The sequence below is a fragment of the Dermacentor silvarum genome, chromosome 4 (assembly GCF_013339745.2).
Source record: "Dermacentor silvarum isolate Dsil-2018 chromosome 4, BIME_Dsil_1.4, whole genome shotgun sequence".
Classification (NCBI taxonomy): Eukaryota; Metazoa; Arthropoda; class Arachnida; order Ixodida; family Ixodidae; genus Dermacentor; species Dermacentor silvarum.
This window is the reverse complement of record NC_051157.2, coordinates 205971213-205996725: the sequence shown is the minus strand read 5'-3', so window position 1 is coordinate 205996725 and position 25513 is coordinate 205971213. Positions and strand designations below refer to the sequence as shown.

At 44.8% G+C, this 25513-nt stretch overlaps 1 protein-coding gene across 1 annotated transcript in view; it reads left to right on the top strand.

Annotated features, from left to right (window-relative positions):
- The window catches only part of LOC119449196 (uncharacterized), a 49949-nt gene that overhangs the window by 12868 nt on the left and 11568 nt on the right, over positions 1-25513 (top strand). The window contains exons 3-6 of the mRNA XM_049666330.1: positions 2913-3397; positions 5913-6202; positions 21732-21917; positions 24550-25317. Of these exons, the coding sequence (XP_049522287.1) occupies positions 2913-3397; positions 5913-6202; positions 21732-21917; positions 24550-25317 (1729 nt within the window). The remainder of the gene's footprint in view (positions 1-2912; positions 3398-5912; positions 6203-21731; positions 21918-24549; positions 25318-25513) is intronic.

Sequence of the window (25513 nt, the reverse complement as noted above, 5' to 3'; positions counted from 1 at the left end):
GTACCATTATATCAGTTGGACAAAACAATGCTGCATGCAAATAAAACTTATATGATAGCCTTCAAAACATTTTGAAGTGAACCTATATGCGAAGTTCTGCAAGTGCGCTCTTCGCATACCTAGTTTAACCCAACCACGATGGCGGTCGTCGGGTTAGATTCGCGATTTAAGGTGTCAGCATGCAGACTGCTGACATCATTCCTGCTGCAGCATCTTAACCGTGTAATGCCCAAACACAGTTTCACATCAAAAGAAATTGGAAGAAATTGTTGACATTTATTTCGGCCCATGGAGAGAGCATTATAAGGGAAAAAATTTTTCAGTTACAGCTTAATTACTGGACTAATTAATTAATTAGCAAGTGAACTGCTGCACTATTCACAGCTGAAAGTTCACTCCAGCATAATAAAAATGCAACTATGGGCTTTGTAGTAGGTTTCCTGCTCTTCAAATCGCATTTTGAGGCATCAAACTCAGTGTAGCATGAAAACATATTTGGAAAAAAAATGCATAAAACATTTACTTTTACACTCTCTATATACATAAATTTTTACTGGCTAGCTTGCTGTTTATGCACTGAATGCAGGAAAATGCACTATGTATTACTGTGCAATACGCAGGACAAACTTTCATTATCATGAGATAGTAAGGGTTGTTGAAAATGCGCAATAGTAGGGCTGTGCAAATATTGGAATTTTCGAACTGCACTTATGAATATTATGCTATTAGATATTTGCTTCGAAAAAAAAGAAGAAATCTAATATTCTGTTTTTCCAAGTGTAATTATCACATCCCTTAATTCAGCTTCGCCGCAATAAAGGTATGTCATGCGATGTAGTATATCTGCCATGCAGTGAAGCATACCAGGACTCCAAAGGGTCACTGTAACAGAATATGTTACAGTGTTATAGAGTATGCGTTTACGTGAGTGCACGCGCTGCTTCCGGTCACAATACGAACACGGAGGCATATAATAAGTGTAACCGAGACGCCTAATCGGAATAAAAGCACTAGCACGACACTGTACTCTGTTTACACTTGTCATTATAATAGTTCACTTTTTAATTTTGTATTCTCATTGATTTCCTGCATGCACGAAAGCAGTTGCATCATGCCTTGCTATTAATTAATGTATTTATACCGTTCACATTTATTTAACGAGTTTTACTGCAAGAAATCTTGTTCTCATTCTTCCACAGAACAAGTAATTACAATATGCAGTAATTACACTTCGTAACCCCGTTTCTTTCTGACAAATAAAAAAAAAAGTTAAATCATCCATTAATTAATTCAAGTTTGAAGCGATTTCTCTGCACAACAGCTATGCGATATTAGATTCGAAGATATTCGTCCCAAATCACTATTTGCTACTAATTCCCTTCAAACTCAAAATCCACTATTCACACATGCCTACCAATTACATCACAAAATAATATTACTTGATACACTTGTAAAAAATGCATAAAAATTTACTTTTACACACTAAACAAAATTTCCCTATTTCCGCCACTTTTTACTTTGATAGCTTACTGTTCATGCACGGAATGCAGAACAATGTGGTATGTATTGTGCAGTAAACGGGCCAATTTTTTTATTCTCATGAGATACTAAGGGTTGTGTACATGCATGATAATATTCCGAGTAAAATGATTGATGAAGAGACAAAACAGTATTGCATCGGCACCTGCAATGCTTACAGTGTCAGACACGAGTTACCTAAAACATTACACTTATAAATTAGCCCCTTTGCAAAAAATTAACTAAACACATTTAATTCATGACATCAGGGTGCATGCAAAGAATGGTGGCCTGTTGTAGATATAAAATTTTACTTCCATCCAGTTATGTAATTTGCACTACTTTTCCGATATACATATTTAAGATGTGCGGCAAAATCCATATATGTTGCAGTTACTTTTCTACCTCTGTGCTGATTTTTACATAGCATGATCAAAGTAACTGTGACACTTTTGCATTTTGCTTCAATTTTTTAATATATGTACAGTACATATATTGCATACGTATACAACACGATCTTATATAAGACTAATGGCCGATAGATAAGACATCATATACGTACTGCAATGCATGACCACACTGTAGGTAATTATCAAGTGCAGTCCAATCTCGAGTGAAAAATCAATGTATCTCTACATGAGCAAGGAGTTGTGTTCAATTTGCAATAAGCACTGCACATGCACATAAGCACAATACCAGGATAATTTTACGTGACTATAAAACTCCTAAGACTATAAACTCCTAAGGGCCCTGCACCAGGGCGAGAAGGGAATTCGTGTTATCAGTTGGTGGCTGTAAAGTGCCATCCAAGGATTGTTTTGTCGCTAGATTTTTTAATGTGAATATAGTAACACCAGAGATAGAGGACAATCACTGATGTGAAGCGACCATGCCACAAGGACACTACTGTTTCCTAAGCACAGGCTCTCTTCTAGTGTCTCAGTAAGAATGAGAAGTATGGGATTCAAACGTCGCTGGAGGAAGTGAGGAATCTATTACTAGATTTTAGGTTCCCTACTTGAATGAGCAGAAAATTGTGGCTCGCCTGTTCACGACAGCTTTTTATACACGTCAAGAATGTTTTCTTATTTTGGAACAAAGTTGTTTAATGCCTTTGTAATCGAAAGCAACAGATTATACAGTCCACCACCAGCTAAACCATATGGCAAACTGCACTAAGCTATACCTTGTTGCCGCAGTTTTTCAATCTTAAAAATTTTGCAAACATCAATGAGTCCATTTCCAGTACTAAGCTTATGCTAGACAGGTTAAATGTGACACATTTTATGTTCTCTAAAATTTCATCATGCACCAGGTTTCTGCTGGACAGCATTTTCATATTTCCAGTACATCTGTGCTTACCACTGACGTGTGTGGTTACATTTCACCTGCAGGATGGTCTACCACAAGGTCTGGTATTGCCAGCATAGCAAGCGCAACAAGACTGCAGCAGGCCGCAATACTGACTGCCAGGCAAGGGTGGACATTAAAATTAAAAAAGTGAACAAAGGCACAAAAAGAAATGATGAATTCTTGCGCAAGGCGGTACCGCTGCCTGCTGTGGTCAAGTTGAATGAAAAACACAACCACAGCACAGAGTCCGCCGATGCCCTCCGTTTGCTACGGGCAAGCCCTGAAACAAGAAGTGCCTTTTCTGGGTACTTTGAGGAGGGCATGACTCCAGCAGAGGCAATTCAGCATCATGAACAGCTTCTGTCCATCAAGCCTGATGGCCCATTTCTTCTTGCTAATGGAAGCATAAACCCGAACAGGAAGAGTGTTTACTCCTGGCATCAAGAGTGGAGAAAGGCCAAATACGGACCAGCAGGGAATCCTGTGGCAAAGCTGCTGGAGAAAGTGGACGAATACACAGCTGGGGGTAAGCTTCTTAATGAAAATTATTGAAAATTGAAAAATTGAAATTGGGGGGGGGAATGTTTGAAAATGAAAATTAATGAAATTATTACTATTGATGCCATACGACAACAGGCAATTGTGTGCTCAGCATTTTGCTTAATTCTGCTTAACTATAAAATAAGACTAAACAAAAAGAATAAACTGTTCCTACTGCAATAAGAGATAAAAATTTCAGCAGAGATGCTTAAGACTGCTTACGTGTAGGAACATAAAAGCATTATACTTTCTCATTTGGGCTTTCGAAGTCGGCCTGCCATGACACACCAAAGCGCCTGAACAAAGCCCTCTTAGTCCTGTCGTAGTCGCGTGCTTTCTCCTCGGACAAGCAATGCATGAAACGCACCGACACTAAACGGGAGAAGTGCTCCTAATCACTTGGCCCACGAGTCCTGGCTGACACCCTCTCCTTTAGTCACCCGGAAGGCTGCGACGTGACGTATTTAATCACGCACGCACGCACTAGGCACACCTTTAGTCAGCCAGAACCGTAGAGCCACTGTGGCGTCTGGGAAGCTGCGACATCACATGTGCAATCACGCACGAATTAGGCAAAATGTTCTTTTCACGGCCATTAAATTTGCTTTGTTTACAGGAACCTTCCTGACAAATGTGACATCAATCCGAGCATTTTTCGCATGTTCTTACTCTTCGCTGCGTTGGGCATTTTTGGTACCATCTTTCGGTCACGCCGATGGATTTTCGCGTAATGGGGCACATAATGCTTTTGCATTAATATAGTGCACCTAAATCTTGCTGTAAAACACTGCTCATGGATTCTGTCCATGTACACCTAGCTAGCATATCATAGATACCAGCACTTTATTAAAGGGCAGCTGAACCACTTTTCACAAAAAGTTAGCTTTTAACGAATTATTATAGTTTTTCAAACCCTGAATAAGAAAATAGATTAACAAGCCAGAAGTCACCGCTAGTTGTTTTAGTTTAGCAAAAACAAGCTGCAGCGTCTGCGGGAGATGCCACGGGTCGTTTAACGGTCTCTGATGGCAAAGATGATCGTGACGTCGTCTTGGGTATTGACGAGGAGCGCGATTCGAATAGAGCGCTCACGTGACCCCTGTATTGACATCATCCTCACGCTACGCTCGGTACACGAAGGGGACGGAGCTTCAATGAAATTTTAAACTGCGATTGCGGTGCTGCTACGCACATAATCGAGAAAAAATTGGGAGGACGCTTAAGCTTCGCTTTTAAGAGTGGAATGCGATAGCATTCAAAGGTCCCTGACTGCTTCTCACCCTTCCCGACAACTGCAGCTTAAGCAACCGTAATGGTTACCGGGAAACACTGACGGCGAACGCTATGCATGAAGGTGAGCTTTCTGGTAGAAACGTGGCCTATTGCGTGGGGCAATCCTGGAGATATTGCACAGCTGCGCCAAAAAAATTGCATAATTTTTAGGTTTCCGTTTTTGTTTCGTACATTTTAATATTTCAGTCTGAGAAGATTTAACATAAAAGGCATGCGCTGTGGGTGTTTTGTTTCATGACATTTGTTTGTGGATTGTCATTCTCAAAATTCCAAGGAATAGCATTGCGAAGAATGCAAGACAAGGTATGAGCAACATCAATGATAGAATGGTGTGGCATACCTAAATATATTTAGAGGCCCTGTGTGGTTGGGGATGATTTTCTCGGCCGCGAGCGCCAAAGTCGACACCGACGCCGGATTTTCTGCGACACGGGGCCCTTAACGCTATCGCATTAATAACTGCAGGAGCTGAATTATACTGTGTCAGCCTTCCAAACACCCGTAAATCTTTCAATTCTAAAACCTCTTCAGCTTCCCTTTAAGGCCTTATGCATCTCATCATTCAGCCGACCTACAATGTCCTCGAGTGAAAACGCGTCAACACGAAATGTACAAACACTATCATCATCAATGGTTCGTACTCGTACCCTGTAAACAAGCAAGATGGATAATAAAGTGAGTTAAGATGGATGATAAAGCGAATTAAGTGCTTGACTAAGTAAATTACTAAGCGGATGACTAAGCAAATTAGGCTAATTGAATTCAGAGGATTAGTAAGCGAATTATGAGGAGCAGTGAATTAGACTAATTGAATTAAGAGGATGACTAAGCAAATCAAGAGGATGCCTAAGCAAACGAACAGGATGACTTGTGCATTAGACTAATAAAATTAAAAGGATGAGTAAGCGAACTAAGAGGGATGTGTACATCATGTGTCCATCTTTAATGCATCGGCACTTGGGCTTTCGCCTTCAAGTCGTCTTAGGGATAACATAAGAGACCATGTGAATTATTTCTTCATAACTGGAAGAATTGAGGCTGCAAAAAAAATTTGACAAGTATCTAACAAAACAAAAAAGCAGAAATGCTTTTTAATTTGAAAAAAAAAAGAAAAGAAAATTAGCACCTTAACTTGAATGTTATGCTTGTATCACAGCAACTTAGCCCCCACCCTCATTAACTTTGTACCTTTTGTGGCAAATATGCAGGAGCAGATGTCAGCGCTTGCGAAACATCAGATGGTGACTGGGCAGCACTGGTCATAACACCCATCATGCGCCGTGCCCAGACCCTGGAATCTGCACAGAACATCATTTTTGTAGATTCCACATCATTGTGCGATGGAGATGGGAACACGGTTACAATACTGCTGACAGCAACCAAAGCAGGCGCAGTTCCTGTAGCTGTGCTTATTCACCGCGGCCAAAGTAGAGAAGACTATAGGCTTGCCTTCGAACTTCTCAAGCAGAAGTATCCAAAATGCTTTGGCAACAACGAGGTAAAACTCTTTGTATTTTATTCACAGCATGCTATGTCTAATAATATCGAATCATGATCCAAGACAACTGTGAAACTGAAATCTCAGTCTTAGAAAAATGTAGGCACTGCTCTCAAGACCTGGCAGTCATCACTCGGCAGGCAGCTGTATGAATAGCCAATAAGGTAGCTTTGAATAGAGCAAGGTGATAGCTGCTTCAGCATTGCTCTTTAACAGAAACACATAAAACAAACACGGAACAGCAGTTCAAATGCTTTGGTATATGTGCAACTGTTAAAAGCAGAACAATCATAACACTACAAGGCGAAGACATCCCAAACCTCAAAGAAACATTGAAGGGGAACATTGAGTGACAACCAGATTCTGCACATAGCAGGGCCAGAACTTGCACATTCTGGTGGGGGCACGAACCACACTGGCTCAGGTATGGTATGTGCACCTATTTGTTATGAGACAGGCAGCAATAGTTGTGCCAACGCACATATAATGACATCATTACTTATCACATTGAGTTAAGCTAGGGTGTTTATAATGACCTTTTCGAATACCAAATGCAGCATTATTACCACGTGCTTCAGCTTAGCAGACCTGAGGGAATGCAAAAATGCTGAGTGAGCAGCGAGGTAGTCTTGCAATTTCCTGCTCTTCCCCCCCCCCCTTTTTTTTAAAATTTATTCACCTGTTTGATCTTAAAGGACTGCACTGCCTCACAAGGTACTAAAGGGTCAACCAGCGAAGAAGTTCACCTTGTCTTATTCCAGAAAGACGGAAAAGCAGTACAATCTGTGACACCACGCTGTCACTGTAGCCACAAAGTGGCACAAAATTCAACACAAAATATTTTTGAATTTATTTTCCCCCTCACTAACCAGACCTTTCCCAACAAATAAATGAAACAAGATGGGGGGGGGGGGGAGAGGTTGGCTCTAAAGGAATATTTTATATGAATAATCTGATTTATTGCTTTTATTCACTGTTCAGCTATGAATTAGCAATGTACAGTGAAAATAGTAAAACTGCAGCCTGCTCTGCACTACATTTTTCTTTACATCCAACAGGTGTATAAGGACACTTGGCAATTCATCCATCAGGGCAGCAATGACATACTGCTTAAATTATTGTGATGACCTTGAGTTTATAGTGTGTTGTCAACATACACTGTCAGCCAAGTTAAATAGGCCATGAATAAAGCATAGCATAGTACAAAGGTAAATGAACAGATGCATTATGTAACAAACTGAGTTCACTTATGGGACGGAACAACAGAAAGGAACCAGTGACGAAAATCTTTCATGGTGGGGGAACAGTCCGTGGTGATATTGTGGTAAACGTGCTTAACGACTATTTTGTGTACCAAGATTTTGATGCTGGGCCACGCGCATCCTACAAAACTCTAGATCCTGATAATGTAAACACATTCTTTTTAGAAGCAACAGTAGAACCTGAAGTTCATGCTGTTTTCTTGGGCCTCATGAACAGCCGTAGCTGCAATGCTGATGGGCTTCAAGTAAGGCCAGTCAAATACGTAATTAGACCCGAGCACACAGGGGTTGGACCCTCCCATGCGTAGCCGTGCGTGGCTTAGCCGTGTCTGGGGAAAGGGGGATCCTGGAGGTTGAGCCGATGCTGGGTGTTCGGACCTTCAAGGCCCCCGGCAGAGGCAACACACCTCTTCGGCCTCTGCTTCACATAGACGGCACCTCCTGACTGACCCACCTAGAGGAAATCGGCAGTCGCCTTTTCCTGTCCCCCTCTTCAATCTTTTATCTTTCTCTCTCACTTTTCCATCTTTCCTGTCTTCTAGTCACTTCTCACTTCCGAATTTTTGGGCGGCAAGGGTTAACCTGGTGTAGCTATCCAACCTTGTGTATTTTATATTAGGTTATAGCGGCGATGCATGGCTGGCGTCTATAGGTATTCCAACCTTGTAGCGTCCCCTTGTTGGGCTCGGCGGTAGGTGGCTACCATCGCCGCCGAATTTTCCAGTTTTGTATGGCAAACCCTTTTCCCCCGCTGCCTGATCGCTCCCTGAAAAGGGGGCGCACCGACGAAACGTTCAACTTCCGCATGAAAGCAATAGAAACATTTCCCAAGTACCATGTGATACATAGCCAAAATGAAACAGAATGTTCGTACGATATCCCCATTTGTGGTCGCAAAATCTCTTACAGAAGCAATTGGCTCAGGTTACAAAGTAACTAAGATGGGAAGTGGAGACCTTCTTCTAGAAGTCCGTGACAATCTCCAGTACAACAAGCTGTCAAAACGTGGCGTTTGGGGACATTCCTGTCTCCGTGGGCCCACACAGATGAATGAACACTGTGCGCGGCGTCATCTCTGATGATGACCTGCTTGAACTTAGTGAGAGTGAGTTGTTGGAAGGATGGCAAGAACAAAACGTGGTAAAGGTCCAAAGAATCAAGATAAGACGCGACAATAAGGAAATCCCAACCAAGCATGTTATCATTACCTTTGGTACAAGCAACCTCCCTGAGACGATTGAAACCGGCTACTGTAAACTGCGTGTACGACCGTACATACCAAATCCGCACCGATGTTTCAAGTGTCAGCGTTTTGGGCATGGGTCGCAAAGTTGCCGAGGGCGATCTACCTGTGCAAAATGTGCATCCAAAGACCATCCCTCAGTAGTGTGCACTTCCACAAACCAGTGTGCCAACTGTGACGGAGACCACCCCGCCTACTCACGAACATGCCCGACATGGAAGAAAGAAAAAAACATAATAGAACTCAAAGTGAAACTAAACATCTCCTTTCCAGAAGCGCGCAAGCGTTTTTCTGCTTTTAATCAGTCTAATCCGTCCTACTGTGATGCGGCACGCCGGGGGGCTGCACCACATCTTTCGGCGGCCGCCCGAGTCACACGGAGTGTGACAACGGTCACGCCATCAGCCCCCCTGGCAGGAGCAGCAAGCGCTGCTCCGCCCCCAACCAAGAAGGGCCAGCAGACTTCCTGGCCTGCAGGTCCCAGGGCCACTGCTCGTGCAGACAGGCCCGAAAAACCCTCGAATGTGCTCGCCGAGCGGGTGGCATCCACCGCCTCTGAAGAGGCGATGGAGGCAACCAACACTCCTCCGGCGTCTCAAACGCCGAAGGAACGGCGTAGCTCCACAGAGCCCGCCGGGAAAAAAGAAAAATCACGTATCATGTGGCCTGGAAAGGCCTCGTGAGCCTATTCGGTCTAGCTCTTGACACGCAGCAATATACGCCTCCAGTATGGCTACACAAATAATACATTGGAGTGTTAGAGGTCTACTCCACAATCTGGACGACATAAAGGAACTCCTACACAAGTTCAATCCACGGGTTCTCTGTGTGCAAGAGACAAACCTCAATTCTACACACACAAATTTTCTGCGGCAATATGCCATTTACCGCAAAGACCGAAACGACGCTCTCGCCTCATCTGGCGGTGCCGCCGTAATAGTTGATAAGGGTGTACCCTGCCAGCATTCACAGCTACAAACGCCTCTTGAGGCAGTTGCAGTCAGAGCAGTGCTTTTTGGTAAGCTGCTGACAATTACTTCTTTATACATTCCGCCAAGCTATCAACTCTCCAGAACAGAATTTTAAAGCTTTATTGCACATCTTCCGGAACCCTACATTGTCGTTGGAGACCTAAATGCACATAATACGTGGTGGGGCGACTCTCGATGTGATGCCAGAGGGCGCCTGATAGAAAATTTCCTGTTATCTACAGGTGCATGTTTGCTAAATAAGAAACAACCAACTTTTTACAGCGTCGCAAACAAAACATTTTCATGCATAGATTTAAGCATTGCGTCAAGCACAGTCGTGCCCTACTTGGAATGGAAGGTGGTTAACAATCCATACGGGAGTGACCATTTTCCGATTATCTTAAAATTAACAAAACAGGACGAATGCTCACCACATGTGCCCCAGTGGTCGACTCAGCAGACTGGCAGCGATACCGAGACCTTACATATTTGACCTGGGATAACATTCATATGCTAAGTATTGACGATGCAGTGGCATATTTAACAGCATTTATTGTGGATGCAGCGTCAATATGTGTCCCGCAAACAAATGGATCGCCTTCTAAACGATGTGTTCCCTGGTGGAACGAGGAATGTAGGGAAGCGCGAAAGAAACAAAATAAGGCTTGGAATAACCTCCGTGACTCGCCGACTACAGAACACCTCATCATCTTCAAGAAAATAAAGTCGGAATGTAGAATAACGCGCCGCCATGCCAAAAGGGAAAGCTGGCAGAAATATATCTCCAGCATTAATTCTTATACAGACGAAAGGAAAGTCTGGAACAGGGTTAAGAAAATAAAAAGCCTCGAAATCCATCCTCTACCTTTAGTAAACATACAAGGAGACACACTTGAGGACCAGGCTGATTGTCTAGGAGCACATTTCGAGCACATTTCCAGTACATCCCATTAGATACATTTCTAAGATACCAGCGACAAGCAGAGCGACAACCTCTGGGTCGGAAAGGCACAGCCAATGAAGCATACAATCGTCCATTTAGCATGTCGGAGTTTCAGGCTTCACTCAACTGTTGTAACAAGTCTGCTCCAGGAAGTGACAGAATACTTTACGAAATGATAAAACACTTACACCCTGAAACCCACAGAACACTACTGTCACTCTTTAACTCCATGCTATCTGCCGGCTACATTCCGTCCGCCTGGAAAGAAGCGATCGTAATTCCTATTTTCAAAGAAGGCAAGGACCCTTCCTCGGCCAGTAACTATAGGCCAATAGCTCTGACAAGCTATATATGCAAACTCTTTGAAAAAATGATTAACCGGCGCCTCGTCCATTTTCTTCAAAGCAACAAAATACTCGATCCTTTACAATGCAGTTTCAGGGAAGGTAGATCCACAATAGATCACCTCTTCCGCATCGAGACCAATATCCGTGATGCCTTTGTACACAAACAGTTTTTTCTATTAGTATTTTTAGACATGGAGAAGGCATACGACACAACTTGGCGTTTTGGAATTCTCCGTGACCTGGCTGGAATGGGAGTCCGAGGCGATTTGTTAAATGTGATTCAGAGCTACCTCTCTGATCGCGCATTCCGTGTTAGGGTTGGTAACGTCCTGTCTCGACAATTCACGCAGGAGGCTGGTGTACCACAAGGTGGTGTGCTGAGCTGTACTTTATTTATTGTCAAAATTAACTCGCTCCAAACTGTCATACCACGTACAATGTTTTATTCTGTATATGTGAATGACATCCAAATGGGTTTCAAATCATGTAATCTTAGTACCTGCGAGCGACAAGTACAGCTTGCCTTAAATAAATTGTCTAAGTGGGCGGACGAGAATGGTTTCAAGCTAAACCCGCAAAAAAGTACATGCGTACTCTTCTCCAACAAGAGAGGTGTACTACCAGACCCTGCTATAGACCTTCATGGAGAACGTCTATCTGTAAGCTCCGAGCATAAATTCTTAGGTATCATCTTGGACAATAAACTAACCTTTATTTCCCATCTGAAGTACCTTAAAGTGAAGTGCCTCAAGACTATGAACCTGTTGAAGCTGTTGTCATGCACATCCTAGGGAGCCGACAGGAAATGCCTCCTAAGCTTGTATAAAAGTCTAATGCGATCACGCCTTGACTACGGAGCCATAGTCTATAATTCTGCTACACCTAGTGCTTTGAAAATGTTAGATACATCCACCACTTGGGTGCCACTGAAGGCGCCTTGCTACAGGCGCCTTCAGGACAAGTCCTGTACAAAGCCCGTACATTGAATGTAATGAATGGTCTCTACATTTCCAAAGGACATATTTAAGCTTCTCCTACGCCTTGAAGGTGAAATCAGATGTAGATCATCCTTGCCATTCAATTGCTCGCGATTTGTCCACGACCAGGCTGTTCCATAACCGCCCAGCCACTAGGCCTCCTCTATCCCTCCGGTTGGAAGCACTGTCCGAAGAAACAGACGTCCCTCTTCTAGAGAATGTCCTAATGGCTCCTACTCGGCTTCCACCACCTTGGGAGTGGCAGACTATCGAATGTGACATCTCTTTCGTAGAAATATCAAAACAAGCACTTGAGCACATATACATTCACATTTCCTTGAGCTTCAGGAGAAATATTCCTGTGCTGAGTTTTATACAGGCGCTTCAAAGTCTCCTGCCGGTGTTGCTTACGCAGCTCTAGGACCATCGCTTTTACTATCCGGTACACTTAACCCACATACCAGTATTTTTACGGATGAAGCATACGCGATCCTCTCTGCAGTAAAACACATAACTGAAACGACTCTCACTAGGGCTGTTGTGTTCACGGACTCCTTGAGTGTAGTCCGAGCCCTAATTAGTTTAGGAAAACATAAAAACACTGTCTTTAACGAACTCTATGCATTGCTATGCTCAGCTTATATGGGCAAACAAGTAATCATCCTATGCTGGGTACCAGTAGCGCACCCAGGATCTCTGCCAGGGGGGTGTTGACAGTTTGCAAATACCATCTAAACAGCATTAATTTCGATTTCTTCACGGGAAATTGTCAAAAAAATGCGCTTTTTGCGAGTGTGCAGAGGATTGCGCGTCTTACATCTTAGTTGCAGTACTGAAATGCGTAAGTAAAGAAAAGGGGTTAAACAAAAGGGGGGTTAAGTCGGCCTCAGGGGGGGGGGGGGTTAAAACCCCCGAATCCCCCCCCGTCGGTGCGCCACTGCTGGGTACCTGGACACAGTGGTATAAAATGCAACGAAGATGCTGACGAGAACGCTACCTCGGTAGCTTTTAGCAACACTGACATAAACATACCCATTCCGGCCACAGACATTAAACCATACTTACTGCATAAGCTGAAGAAGCACTGGCAGAAAGAGTGGGATACCCAGGTATCCAATAAACTGCACTTGATAAAACCTAAATTAGGGCACTGGATATACGAAAAAACAGCACGATACAAAGAAGTGCTCCTTTGTCGATTAAGAACAGGTCACACCTTCGGCACCCACTCTTACCTGTTGACTGGAAGTGATCCTCCATCATGTCGAAGGTGTGGCGACATCCTTACAGTGCTTCATGTCCTCGTCCAGTGCAGAGAATTAGAAACTGAGCGTAAAAAGTACTTCCGTTCTGCGTATCGCCAGCAAATTCCACTTCACCCAGCATTTTTTCTTAGTAACGAACCGCTTTTTAACCTGGAAACAGTTTTTAGCTTTTTAGATGAAGTGAATGTCTTAGAAATAATTTGGCCGGGTCATGTGTAGCACAGCCTCGCCTTCGAGGCTGTAGCTGCAGTGACATTACTCTTTATAAAACATGCCTCTGAGCTCTCTACTTCAAGAGCCCATTGGAGACAGTAGTTATTGTATGTCTTTATTAGATCAGTATATTGTAGTGAAACTTTTATGCACTTTTATTTTGTTATAAATCATTGTCATTATATTTTATGCAGTTTACAGCGAACCGTTCTTAGGCCTCTTTACAGCCACGCTACATTTACATTTGTAACTCAATTCAATCACTTCATTTATAATACATAAACAATTCATTACGGTTTGTCATGGCGCTCTTTGGCCATACTTGGCCCTTGCACCATTAAACGCCACACATCATCATCAAATACGTAATTCATAAAATTGCTCCTGTTGTGTACCGATTCTGGACGCTGGGTTCCGCGGATGACGGATTTTCGTCAATCAACCCTGGTGTTGAAGAGCGCCCTCTTCCAGCCCCAAGAGTATATAGGTATATATGCCAGTTGTAATCATGATCCCCTGTTCTGTGTTGTTTCGTGACGGCAATAAAGAGCTATTGCCGATACCGCCTTGTAGCGATGGTGCCTCGCGATAGGACTCGCGCAGCAACATAACACTGGCGACGAGGATGGGATCCGAATGAGACCGCCGCAACGGGAAGCTAGCTCCGCCCAGTACGTACTCGTTCACAATGATGGCCGCCACAACGGAGGGGCTCGAGCCTTTCGACATCGCTCACCCTGAAGAGTGGGAGGACTATGCAGAACGTTTCCAGTTCTTCCTCGAGGCGCAGGGCGTTACGGACGCCAGCAAGAGATCGACATTACTCAGCCGCTGCGGTCCCGCCACCTTTCAATTAGCCAGGGCGCTCGTGGCACCGGCCCAGCTGAAGGATACACCTTTCGAAACAATCCTCGCCATTCTGCGCGACCACCTAGCGCCGAAACCACCGGAGCTTGCCAGACGATATGAATTCCATCGCCGCGACCAGGCACCAAGTGAGTCTGCCGCCGCCTACCTCGCTGCTCTTCGAACGACGGCACAGCACTGCAACTTCAACGACCTCGACACCGTGCTACGGGACCGATTCGTCTTCGAACTGCAGAACGACACGGTGAAGCGGCGACTACTGGCGAAAAAAGAGGTGTCTTTCACTAGTGCTGTTGAGGAAGCAGTCGCCGCCGAGGCCATTGCCCGGGAAGCCAGCCTACCCTCGTTTCAAACCACGAACACGTCGCGTTTCGAGCCCGTGCACCAAGGGACGACGACTGGCGATGATGGCGAGCAAGACACCGCCGAAGATGTTCTTCGGTTACGTGCGAGCCCCACTCCGCGATGGGACACCGAGAGATTGGGGGGCGGCCCCTGCGCCAGCTGTGGAGGCCCGCACGAACGCCGCCTGTGTCGGTTCCGGGGTGCCCAGTGCAGGGAATGTGGAAAAACCGGGCACATTGCTAAGGTCTGCCGGTCCCGGAGACAGCTTAGCCCACGTCGGAATGCCAGAGACCAGGCCCGGACGCAACAATTCAAGACCACTCCTCGCACAAACATTTCATACTGCGACGACTTGGCAGTTACTGCTATCAACGAAGTGTCTAAACCCGCCAAGAGGAAGATGCATGTGAGTGTAAAAATCGAAGGCACACAGTGTCAGATGGAGGTGGATTCGGGATCAACCTTTTCCATTATCTCCGATGCCACAGCCAGACACATTTTTCCAAAGCGACGTGTCCAAAACCTACAGCCACTTGACGTTATCATGAGGGACTATCAAGCCAACCGTATCGCTGTACGTGGAGTAGGTACCGTCTGAGTGCAGTTCAAAGATTTTGACGGCCCACTGCGCCTGGTCATTGTCAAGGGCGAGCACCCAAGTCTTCTCGGGCTGGATTGGTTTCCGGCACTCGGTATCAATATCACGGGAGTGCAACGCATCGATCAGCAACCATCCTCACTTGACAACATATTCCGGGACTTTGCCTCTGTGTTCGACGGGACGCTGGGCTGCTACAAGGGACCGCCCGTGCAGTTTGCACTTAAGCCTGAGGTTGTGCCTATCCGCCTGAAAGCAAGAAGGGTTCCTTTCGCACTGCGACCAAAAATTGATGTCGAACTGGACAAACTGATACAACAAGGAATCCTAGAGCCGGTTGACCACGCTCGTTGGGAAACCCCTATTGTTACACCACTGAAGGCAAATGGGGACGTCTGCATCTGTGCAGACTACAAGTGCACCATCAACAAAGCCTTGCAGCAGCACTCGTATCCGGTACCAGCTGTCAACCACCTGCTGGCATCCCTCTCTGGTGGAACTGTCTTTGCGAAGCTAGACTTGGCACAGGCGTACCAACAGCTCCCAGTGACTGATGAATCTGCAGAGGCACAGACCATTGTGACGCATCGGGGTGCTTTTCGCGTTCGACGATTACAATTCGGTGTCAGCGTCACACCTGGCATCTTCCAGAGTTTAATGGAGAACCTACTACGCGGACTACCAGGCGTCATTCCATATTTTGATGATGTCCTCATTTCAGGTGCATCACACCAGGAATTGCTTAGTCGCCTTCGAGAGGTCCTTCAGCGGTTCCAAGATGCAGGGCTTAAGGTCAAGGAGGAGAAATGCCAGCTAGGAGTGACTCAAGTGGAATTTTTAGGTTTCCGAGTCGATGCTGAGGGAATCCAACTGTCTTTGCGAAGCTAGACTTGGCACAGGCGTACCAACAGCTCCCAGTGACTGATGAATCTGCAGAGGCACAGACCATTGTGACGCATCGGGGTGCTTTTCGCGTTCGACGATTACAATTCGGTGTCAGCGTCGCACCTAACATCTTCCAGAGTTTAATGGAGAACCTACTACGCGGACTACCAGGCGTCATTCCATATTTTGATGATGTCCTCATTTCAGGTGCATCACACCAGGAATTGCTTAGTCGCCTTCGAGAGGTCCTTCAGCGGTTCCAAGATGCAGGGCTTAAGGTCAAGGAGGAGAAATGCCAGCTAGGAGTGACTCAAGTGGAATTTTTAGGTTTCCGAGTCGATGCTGAGGGAATCCACCCCACACTGGCCAAGACGCGAGCCATCCTTAATGCACCGCGGCCGTTGAACAGAGCCGAGCTACAGGCCTTCCTGGGTCTTCTCAATTTCTATCATGCATTCCTTCCACACAAGGCCACTGTCGCGGAACCCCTGCACCGTTTGTTGGACAAGAAGGGGAAACCTACAACCCCTGTGGGGAAACCTACAACAAACTGCGTTCGACAATGTGAAGAAGCTACTGGCATCCAACCAGGTGCTGACACACTTCGACGAGAAGAAGCCGGTAATCCTTGCCTGCGATGCGTCCCCGTATGGAATAGGAGCGGTGTTGAGTCACAGAATGCCGGATGACACGGAAGCACCAATCGCTTTTTATTCAAGAACCTTGTCCCCCACGGAGCGGAATTACGCTCAGATCGATAAGGAGGCACTCGCTGTGGTTGCCGGAGTAAAGAAGTTCCATGACTACGTATTCGGCCGCCCATTTCAGATCCATACAGACCACAAGCCGCTCCTGGGGCTCTTCACATCAGACCGGCAAACGCCACAGATGCTTTCACCGCAAATGTTGCGTTGGTCCATTTTTCTGAATGGATACCAGCATACCCTCCACTACCGACCAGGAAAACAGTTAGGCCACGCAGATGGTCTCAGTAGACTGCCCCAAGCGGACCAGTGCCAGGATGACCCTTCGCCAGCGGAGGTCGTCATGCTTCTGGACGTACTTCCAGAATCTCCAGTCCATGCAGACGATGTGGCGAAGTACTCCTCCAAGGACACTATCCTCTCCCGCGTCCTCAACTGAGTGTGGAAGGGGTGGCCAAGGTGAGCTCCGAGTTGCGAATTCACACCATTCGTGTCGAGACAACATGAGCTGTCCGCCCACAAGGGATGCTTACTGTGGGGTGACCGTGTGGTGATTCCACAGGAGCTTCGTTTCCGGGTCCTCAAAGCTCTGCATGTCGGACACCCCGGCATTGTCAGAATGAAAGCGCTTGCCCGCAGTTATGCATGGTGGCCCGGCATGGATGCGGCCATTGAGGAATGGGTCCGGCGATGCCTTCCTTGCCAGGAAACACGGCCCGAGATGCCGCGGGCACCTGTGCACCCATGGGAGACGACCCGGACTCCATGGTCACGCCTGCACATTGATTTCGCTGGTCCATTCCAAGGACAGACCTTCTTGATTGTGGTGGATTCTTATTCCAAATGGCTGGAGGTCATGCCAATGTCGTCAATGACATCGAGTGCTGTAATCACTACCTTACGAAGATTGTTTGCAACTCATGGCCTGCCAGATACCCTCGTTTCAGACAATGGCCCGCAATTCACATCCACAGAATTTCGAGGGTTCCTGGGGCCGCATTCTGAAACGTTCGCCTAGGCGAAATCAGCATGCGCGCTGATTGGCTGGTTGAGCAAATTGAATGACGTCGGGCTCAACCACCCAATCAGCTCATCCAATTTTGCTAAAACAGCCAATCGGCGCACGCCTGAAAGCGAAAAAAGAAATTTCGCCTAGGCGAACGTTTCAGAATACGGCCCCTGGATGCAAACCTCATCTGCCAAGTGACATCTGCACCATTCCATCCATCCACGAACGGGCAGGCTGAAAGAATGGTACGGACCACCAAAGAGGCATTATCTCGGATAATCCAAGGAAGCTGGGCACGGCGCCTGGCAGACTTCACTCTACAGCAGCATGTAACTCCCCACACAGTCACGGGACGCTCCCCGTGCGAGTTACTGATGGGCCGCCGACTGTCTACCATGCTGGACCGGCTGCACCCAGACCGGGCCCCTGACAAGTCCTCCCGGTTGGCAGAAGCTCTGCCTACACTACGCACATTCCAGCCCGACGACCCTGTATTTGTACGCAACTACAGCCAGGGCCCACCATGGGTACCTGCTGTGATTTCCAGAGCAATGGCCCGATCTCTTATGAGGTGGTTTTTCCGGACAGCCGTGAGTGTCGCCGGCACGTGGACCAGCTTCGTCGTGGGAGCAGCAGTCCCATGAGGTTAGCCGAAAGCGTACCTGAAGGAGGACAGCCTGAGGTCCGGCCTGCTCAAACCCTTCACCTGTCGGAGTGAGCTGCAGCAAGACACCAGATCTCAGTGAAACCGAGGAGCAACCAAGAGTCATGCTACCATCTGAGGAGCAACCAAGAGTCATGCTACCTTCGGACGACACAGCAGCGCCTCAGCCAGCAACAACAGAGCAAAGTGTAGAATTGCCGGGGCCACGCCGTTCGCAGTGTTCCTGTAAGACACCCCAACATCTTCGGGACTTTGTGCTGGCATTGGTGGACTGTTGAGTCCGAACTAAAGGGGGGGGAAGTGTTGTGTACCGATTCTGGACGCTGAGTTCCACGGATGACGGATTTTCGCCAATCAACCCTGGTGTTGAAGAGCGCCCTCTTCCGGCCCCAAGAGTATATATATATATATATATATATATATATATATATATGCCAGTTGTAATCATGATCCCCTGTTCTGTGTTGTTTCGTGACGGCAATAAAGAGCTATTGCTGATACCGCCTTGAAGCGATGGTGCCGCGCGATAGGACTCACGCAGCAACATAACAGCTCCGGTGCTAACATATATATTTACCTTATGTATTTCAATGTGCGTTTTTTCCATCTAAAATGCAAGTAGCTCATGTAGTGGCTTTATATAAGAAGGAAGACAAAAAAGACGTCTCGAATTATAGACCAGTGTCAATATTGCCTCTGTTTTCCAAAGGTTTCAAGGAAATAATTTATAATCGACTACATCCTTTCCATAACAAGTACATGATAATTAAATGTCAGTACGGATTGCTAAACAATCGATCAACAGGCTTTGCTCTTCTTGACCAGACGGAATCTATATTGGACAAATTTGAAGAAAAATAATTTGTTCTTGGAATTTTTGTTGATTTTACGCAAGCCTCTGATTACATAAATCGTAAAATTTTATTTGATAAATTAGATCACTATGGCATCCGTGGGCTTCCCCTGATGATACTCAAAAGTTATCTTTCAGAAAAACGTCAGTTTGTATTGATGGATGAAATAGTACCAGACAGAAAGCAAATAATCTCGGGAGTACTTCAGGGTAGCATTCTCGGGCCTTTGATATTTTATTTATACATAAATGACATAGTTCACATTCCTTCAGAAGGTAAATTTGTAATTTATGCTGACACCAACATATTTGTTTCGTCTTCATCAGATGCTGATCTTTTTCAGAAAGCTCATGCCATTTTTGAGGAATTAAGTGCGTGGGCAGCTAATAACCAATTAAAGATATATACAAAGAACAAAGCCTGTGATTTTTCATTCTATAGGCCAGCAGGTTTCCGTAAAAGGTATTCTTGTTTTTTAATGCTCAGAGATAGAGCTAGTTAGCTCTGCTAGGGTACTTGGTGTGCATTTTTCAGAATCACTGCAGTGGGATGAGCATGTCAATGCGATATCACAAAAGTTAGGTGCAATAACGGGAATTCTGAATGAAAACCGCTACTTCACTCTGAAGTCAGTAAAAGTGTTGATTTATAATGTCCTGCTTGCTTTGTATCTAAACTGCTGCCCTTTGGTCTGGGCGACTACTGCAGTCGAACTTCTCGCGGCTATTAGTAATGCAAAACATATTTTTGAAAATTGAAAATGTGTCAATTCTGCATCCTACTGCGCAGCTACTTAAAAAAATTTATAGTAATTAGATCACAAGACACATATGAGTACAAATTGTTGCATGAATATTGCTATACAATCTACAAGGATTGCACAGCAACCTTGGTTTTCCACAAGAAAAGTAGAAAGATACCTATCAAGAAAGGGGTCAGGCAAGGTCGACAATCTGTTCTCAGCTCCAAATAAGCTTATCAGCCTGTGTGCAAAGAAGACCATATGGTAAAATAAAGGACGCGTGCGAAAAGCAGCACAGAAAAGGGTACGTTAACTGCAGGAACTGTGTTATTTACTAAACACCTTTGCAGTGTGGAAAGAATTATATCGGGCAAACCGGCAGATGCACCAATGATAGGCTTTGATAACATGCCAATAAAGTTAACAAGCCTGCAGCGGATGGCTTCCTCGCAAGTCTTGTCACAAGTGGGGATGCGGCGAGCCCAGCTTCGAAGATACTGTCATTATCGGGAGAAGCAAATGCGAACTAACTCGTCTAATCATTGAAAGTGCTCACATTGAAAAGTTCGGTGATACTTGTGTTAACAAATCGCCTCTGTCACCATCCAAGAAGGAGTTGGAATTCCTGCGCGTGCATCAAACATAATAGTTTTCTCTGCCTAGTGTCCAAGTGTCATTATATCATTTTACCATGTGCTTTGTTGTCTTGCCTTAGTCTGCAAGTATATTAGAACATTTGACTATCATGTACCGTGCCAGTAGACACATGCTTGTGAAGCGAGTGAAAAAAGTGAGGGTATAAAAGTGGCATCCGTCCTAGAAATAAATTGTTGGAAGTTAGCGCCTGTGTGTGTCTCCGTTCTTCTTCTACATCCGTGTTGTTGTTTTTTTTTTCACTACAAGAAGAAATTCTGCAAACATGTAGCATCATTGCATTCTACCGGTGCTAATATATGGGGCAGAAACTTGGAGGTTAACTAAGAAGCTCGAGAACAAGTTAAGGACCGCACAAAGAGCAATGGAAAGAAAAATGTTAAGCCTAATGTTAAGAGACAGGAAGAGAGCGGTGTGGATCAGAGAATAAACGGGGATAGCAGATATTCTAATTGACATTAGGAGGAGCAAATTGAGCTGGGCAGGCCATGTAATGCGTAGGATGGATAACCGGTGGACCATTAGAATTACAGAATGGATACCAAGAGAAGGGAAATGCAGTCGAGGACGGCAGAGAACTAGGTGGGCTGATGAAGTTAGGGAATTTTCAGGCGCAAGTTGGAATCAGCTAGCGCAAGACAGGGGTAATTGCACATCACAGAGGGAGGCCTTTGTCCTGCAGTGGACATAAATATCGGCTGATGATGATGACAATTCTCTCTTCATGGGGTTAGCAAACCTCCATCTGAAAGAAGTATCTATCGAAGCTCTTCACTTGTTGTGCAACATTCAATTTACCTCGGGCAACGATTCTGTGGCTACAGAGCATGCTAAAGAATGAAAAATAACTGCTCGAGTGCATGCATGTTTTTTACAAATAAGTACTCATTATGACTTGCGCTGAAAAGTGACCGATGAGTTGTCGCTGCATAATAGGTCATAATAAAAAAAAACATACTAATAGGTGCTATTTTTGTCATGCACAGGCACCTGGTGCATTCATGTCGGACAACGACAGAGCAGAAAAGGATGCCCTGCGTGACGTGTGGCCCTCTGCCAGGCAGCTGCTGTGCCATTTTCGCGTGTTGCAAGCAGAGTGGCGCTGGCTCAAGTCAGCACAGAACAACATAGGGAAAGAGGAAAGACGTCAGCTGATGGCAGCCTTCCAGAAGGTAGCGCAAAGTTTCGGATAATTAATACCTTTAATGCGTAAACTTAAATACTAACTGTTAAGCAGTAAGAAACTTAAGATAATAAAGACTTGATGCAGTGTCATCAAAACCTCTGGCATGAAACCATGAACTACTGAAGTCATGTATTTGTGAAGTCTAGTTGTTTTTGTCAGCTTCAATATTTGTTGTGCTCTAATTTGATCTTAGACTGTTAGGCGTACATTGGCTCGTAATGCTTGGATTTAAGGAGGCTTTAGTTTGCTCATTAAACATGGTTTATTAAATACAGCACATTAAACAGCTACAGCAAACAACGAGGTCTGTATAGGCACTTGTGAGAACTGTTCACATTAACATAATTTTAGGGGCAGAACTTTTATCTAACAGCTGCCCTATGCAATGTGGATTCCTGCTTCAAGTGATGTGCACTTCACAAACTTTACAATGTGTGTAGTACTTTGTACGTTGCAAAGTGCTATGCAGTGTAACATTAGGTAAAGGAATAATGCACAGAAATGCACCATGGACCAATGGAACACCAAGTCTTTTGACAGGGTCAAGGGAATAGGCAGTAATATTAAACAATGTGTATGCACGGTGCATTCACAAACTACAACTAGACTTGGTTAGTCTCTATTTTCTGCTGCAAATTCTCTAACATGTTAAAAGGTGTGCAAAAACACATACAGAAACAAAAACAAGAAAAAACGAAGCTAAGCAACAAAGAAGTGAAAACAAGAAAGAAGAACCCCCTGCGCACTCGTCATTAAGCACACAGGATATGTGCCAGAACATTAGTGAGAGTGTGAACCCCCTGAACAGCGCAAATTTTGTTTTATTTCATAACCCGCCCAACTTGCCCGAATACAAACCGATAAGTAACATCTCCAACCCAAACTGAGATATCGCCGGCACACATGGCAAAAACTGCAATATTCTTACTCGTAATCATGGAAGGATGCACATGCACAAGAATTGGTATGGAGAACAGGTGTGCGCCGCTATAAGGTCCAGAGGCCCATTTTGCCATGTGGCCGCATGCCCCGCAATATTTTATGGGTGGGGGTCAATCTACAAGTGCTTCTTCATTGTAATGGGATGAGTTGTGTGCAGCTGAAATTGTAAAATAACACACAGTTCATGCTCCTCACAACTCAACTTGCCTGTGAAAAAAAGAAAGGAAGACTAGGTTACATCCCTTTCTTACTCCAGAAATAAGTGAGCTGACTTAATTGTGTGCATCATCCCAGAGGCGACATACATGACCTTGTTTACTCTCTCACTGCGATTACAATGTAGAGTGATAAATTAACGTCAAAACAGAACCAGCCCAGCATCATGGCGAAGCAGTGCAGATGATGGGACGTGTGAAAAATGGGACATTACATGTCCTGTCTGCACTGTTTCACCATAATGTACGTAAACCAAGAAGCCCAGACAAGGACCCTTGTGCAGCCCAGCATGCTAATCCAAATTTTTCATGCTTGTAGTGCTCTGTAACGTCTCACATTTGCATAATTTCCTCATTCATGTAAGCTCTGTCAGAGGTGAGAACGTAGGTTAATTTCAAAAACCAATTTCCAGATTCTAGCGAAGGCCTTTTGCGTCACTCCTAATTCGAGATCACTCTAGTGCGTTCATACCCTTGTTATTTTAAAATATTTTCTTCTTGCTTGCTGCATACATTTTGCACATTAAATACCAAAAGAATGTAGAAATCCTGTCTCTCCACACCAAGTAATTTATTCATAATTGGAGCAGCAAAGTGGCAAAAATCATGATTTTTATTTCTCCGCAGTACCATCTCTTAGCACATTAAACTGAACAGCTTTCAAGTGAGATTAATAAGCGCAGTCATAAAATTTTGGCCATGACTTTTCTTCAGATAGCATGAATCTGAACGCATAGCACAGAAAAGAATGTCACACGCACACACTCAATAACACTAAAAAAAGTACTATCTATTAGAAATGTGGTTCCGATTAAAAGGGCAGAAAAAAAAAAGAATGCTTGGAGGGACTAAGCAGTGAGCCCACATGACTTATGCTGATAGGCACAGAACAAACATACTTATGGTATGCTTGTTCTGTGTATGTGTATGTTTGTTCAGCATTGGACAAGGAATTTTCACGATCTTCTAATAATTTATTTTTCAAGTGAAATCATTACCTCATATTGACCAAGAAATCAGCATCACTTGATTGTAGTTCTTGATGATTTATAACCAATAAAGTGCAACAAATTCTTGCACATTTTCCAAAAAGGCTTATGCACGTACATAGTGTGAAATTAGCATGAAACTTAGCCATTTTTTACAGTAACAGAAAAGAAAACATGAAGAAAAGGAACGCTGCATAAAAGTGATTGAAAAGTAAAAAACTATGTAGTTGAAGCGAAGTCATATTGAAACTGAATTTCACTCCATAATGAAGGCAAAGTTATTGCTATCACTGACACATGCAATGAAAGTTAAAAAATCATGATACTGTTTGTATGTGGAAGTCTTTTCTGGAAAGGTTATGATTTTTAATGGCGGCAGTGCTCTGCTTTACTAGAAAAATGGAAATAGCAGATGAGAAATGTTGAAAACAAAAAGCTAATAAAGAACTGCATGCTTGAACTTGTGTTTCAGATCCTCTATGCAAAGGACGAGCACGAGCTAGAGACAGCCATTGCAGAGCTTCAATCCATACCTCATATGCCCTATGTTCAGAGAGTGAACATGTTTCTTTCGCGCCAGTGTGAGTGGGTGCTCCTGTATCGTGCTGGTGTGCTTGCAAGAGGACAAAACATTAATAACTATTCAGAGGCTTCTGTCCGTATCCTTAAAGACGTCATCCTAAACAGAACCAAAGCCTACAATGCAGTAGCCTTAATTGAATTTGTAATAACTAATTGGGAGGAATATTTTGAAACACGGCTGCTGCACCACGCACACAATCGCGAACCTTCCCACCAGATTGGCTATGAGCACCTTCTGCAAAAGATGCCGGAATTCCCCCCAAAATCAATTGTAGTAGAACAAAATTGCTACTACGTTCCCAACTCTTCTGGAACTGGGACATACAAGGTATTGGCGGACATTGGGCTATGCAGCTGCACGACAGGGAGGCAGGGCGCTTTCTGTAAGCACCAGGCAGCTGTGCAACAAGCCTTCGGTGGTGCTTTCCCAAACAGCCCGGAGCTGACTGCTGCAGACTGCATAGAGCTCGGCCAGCTTGCCCTTGGAGAGCATTGTACGGCAGCAGGCTTTTTCATGCCTTTGACTGCACATGACGCAGCCGTGGCACCCTCATCTGAACACGAAGCAGAGCCATCCACTTCGTACAACGAAGGAGGGCAGGAGGAGCGGACCAGCTCCACAGAGCCAGAGACACAAGACTTGGGCCAAATACATCTGGTACAAGGTTTTGCTTGCATTTTGCTCTATCTATAAAATGTGACAAGCTCAATTCTGAACAGCTTTGATTCAACACTATCAGCATAGAAAAGATGCATCTGCCACACAATTGCACCACCACTTATAGCCCTATGCATTACATGACTGGTCTAGATCCACGAATTCATCTTAATATTGATTTCAAAGCTAGATACTT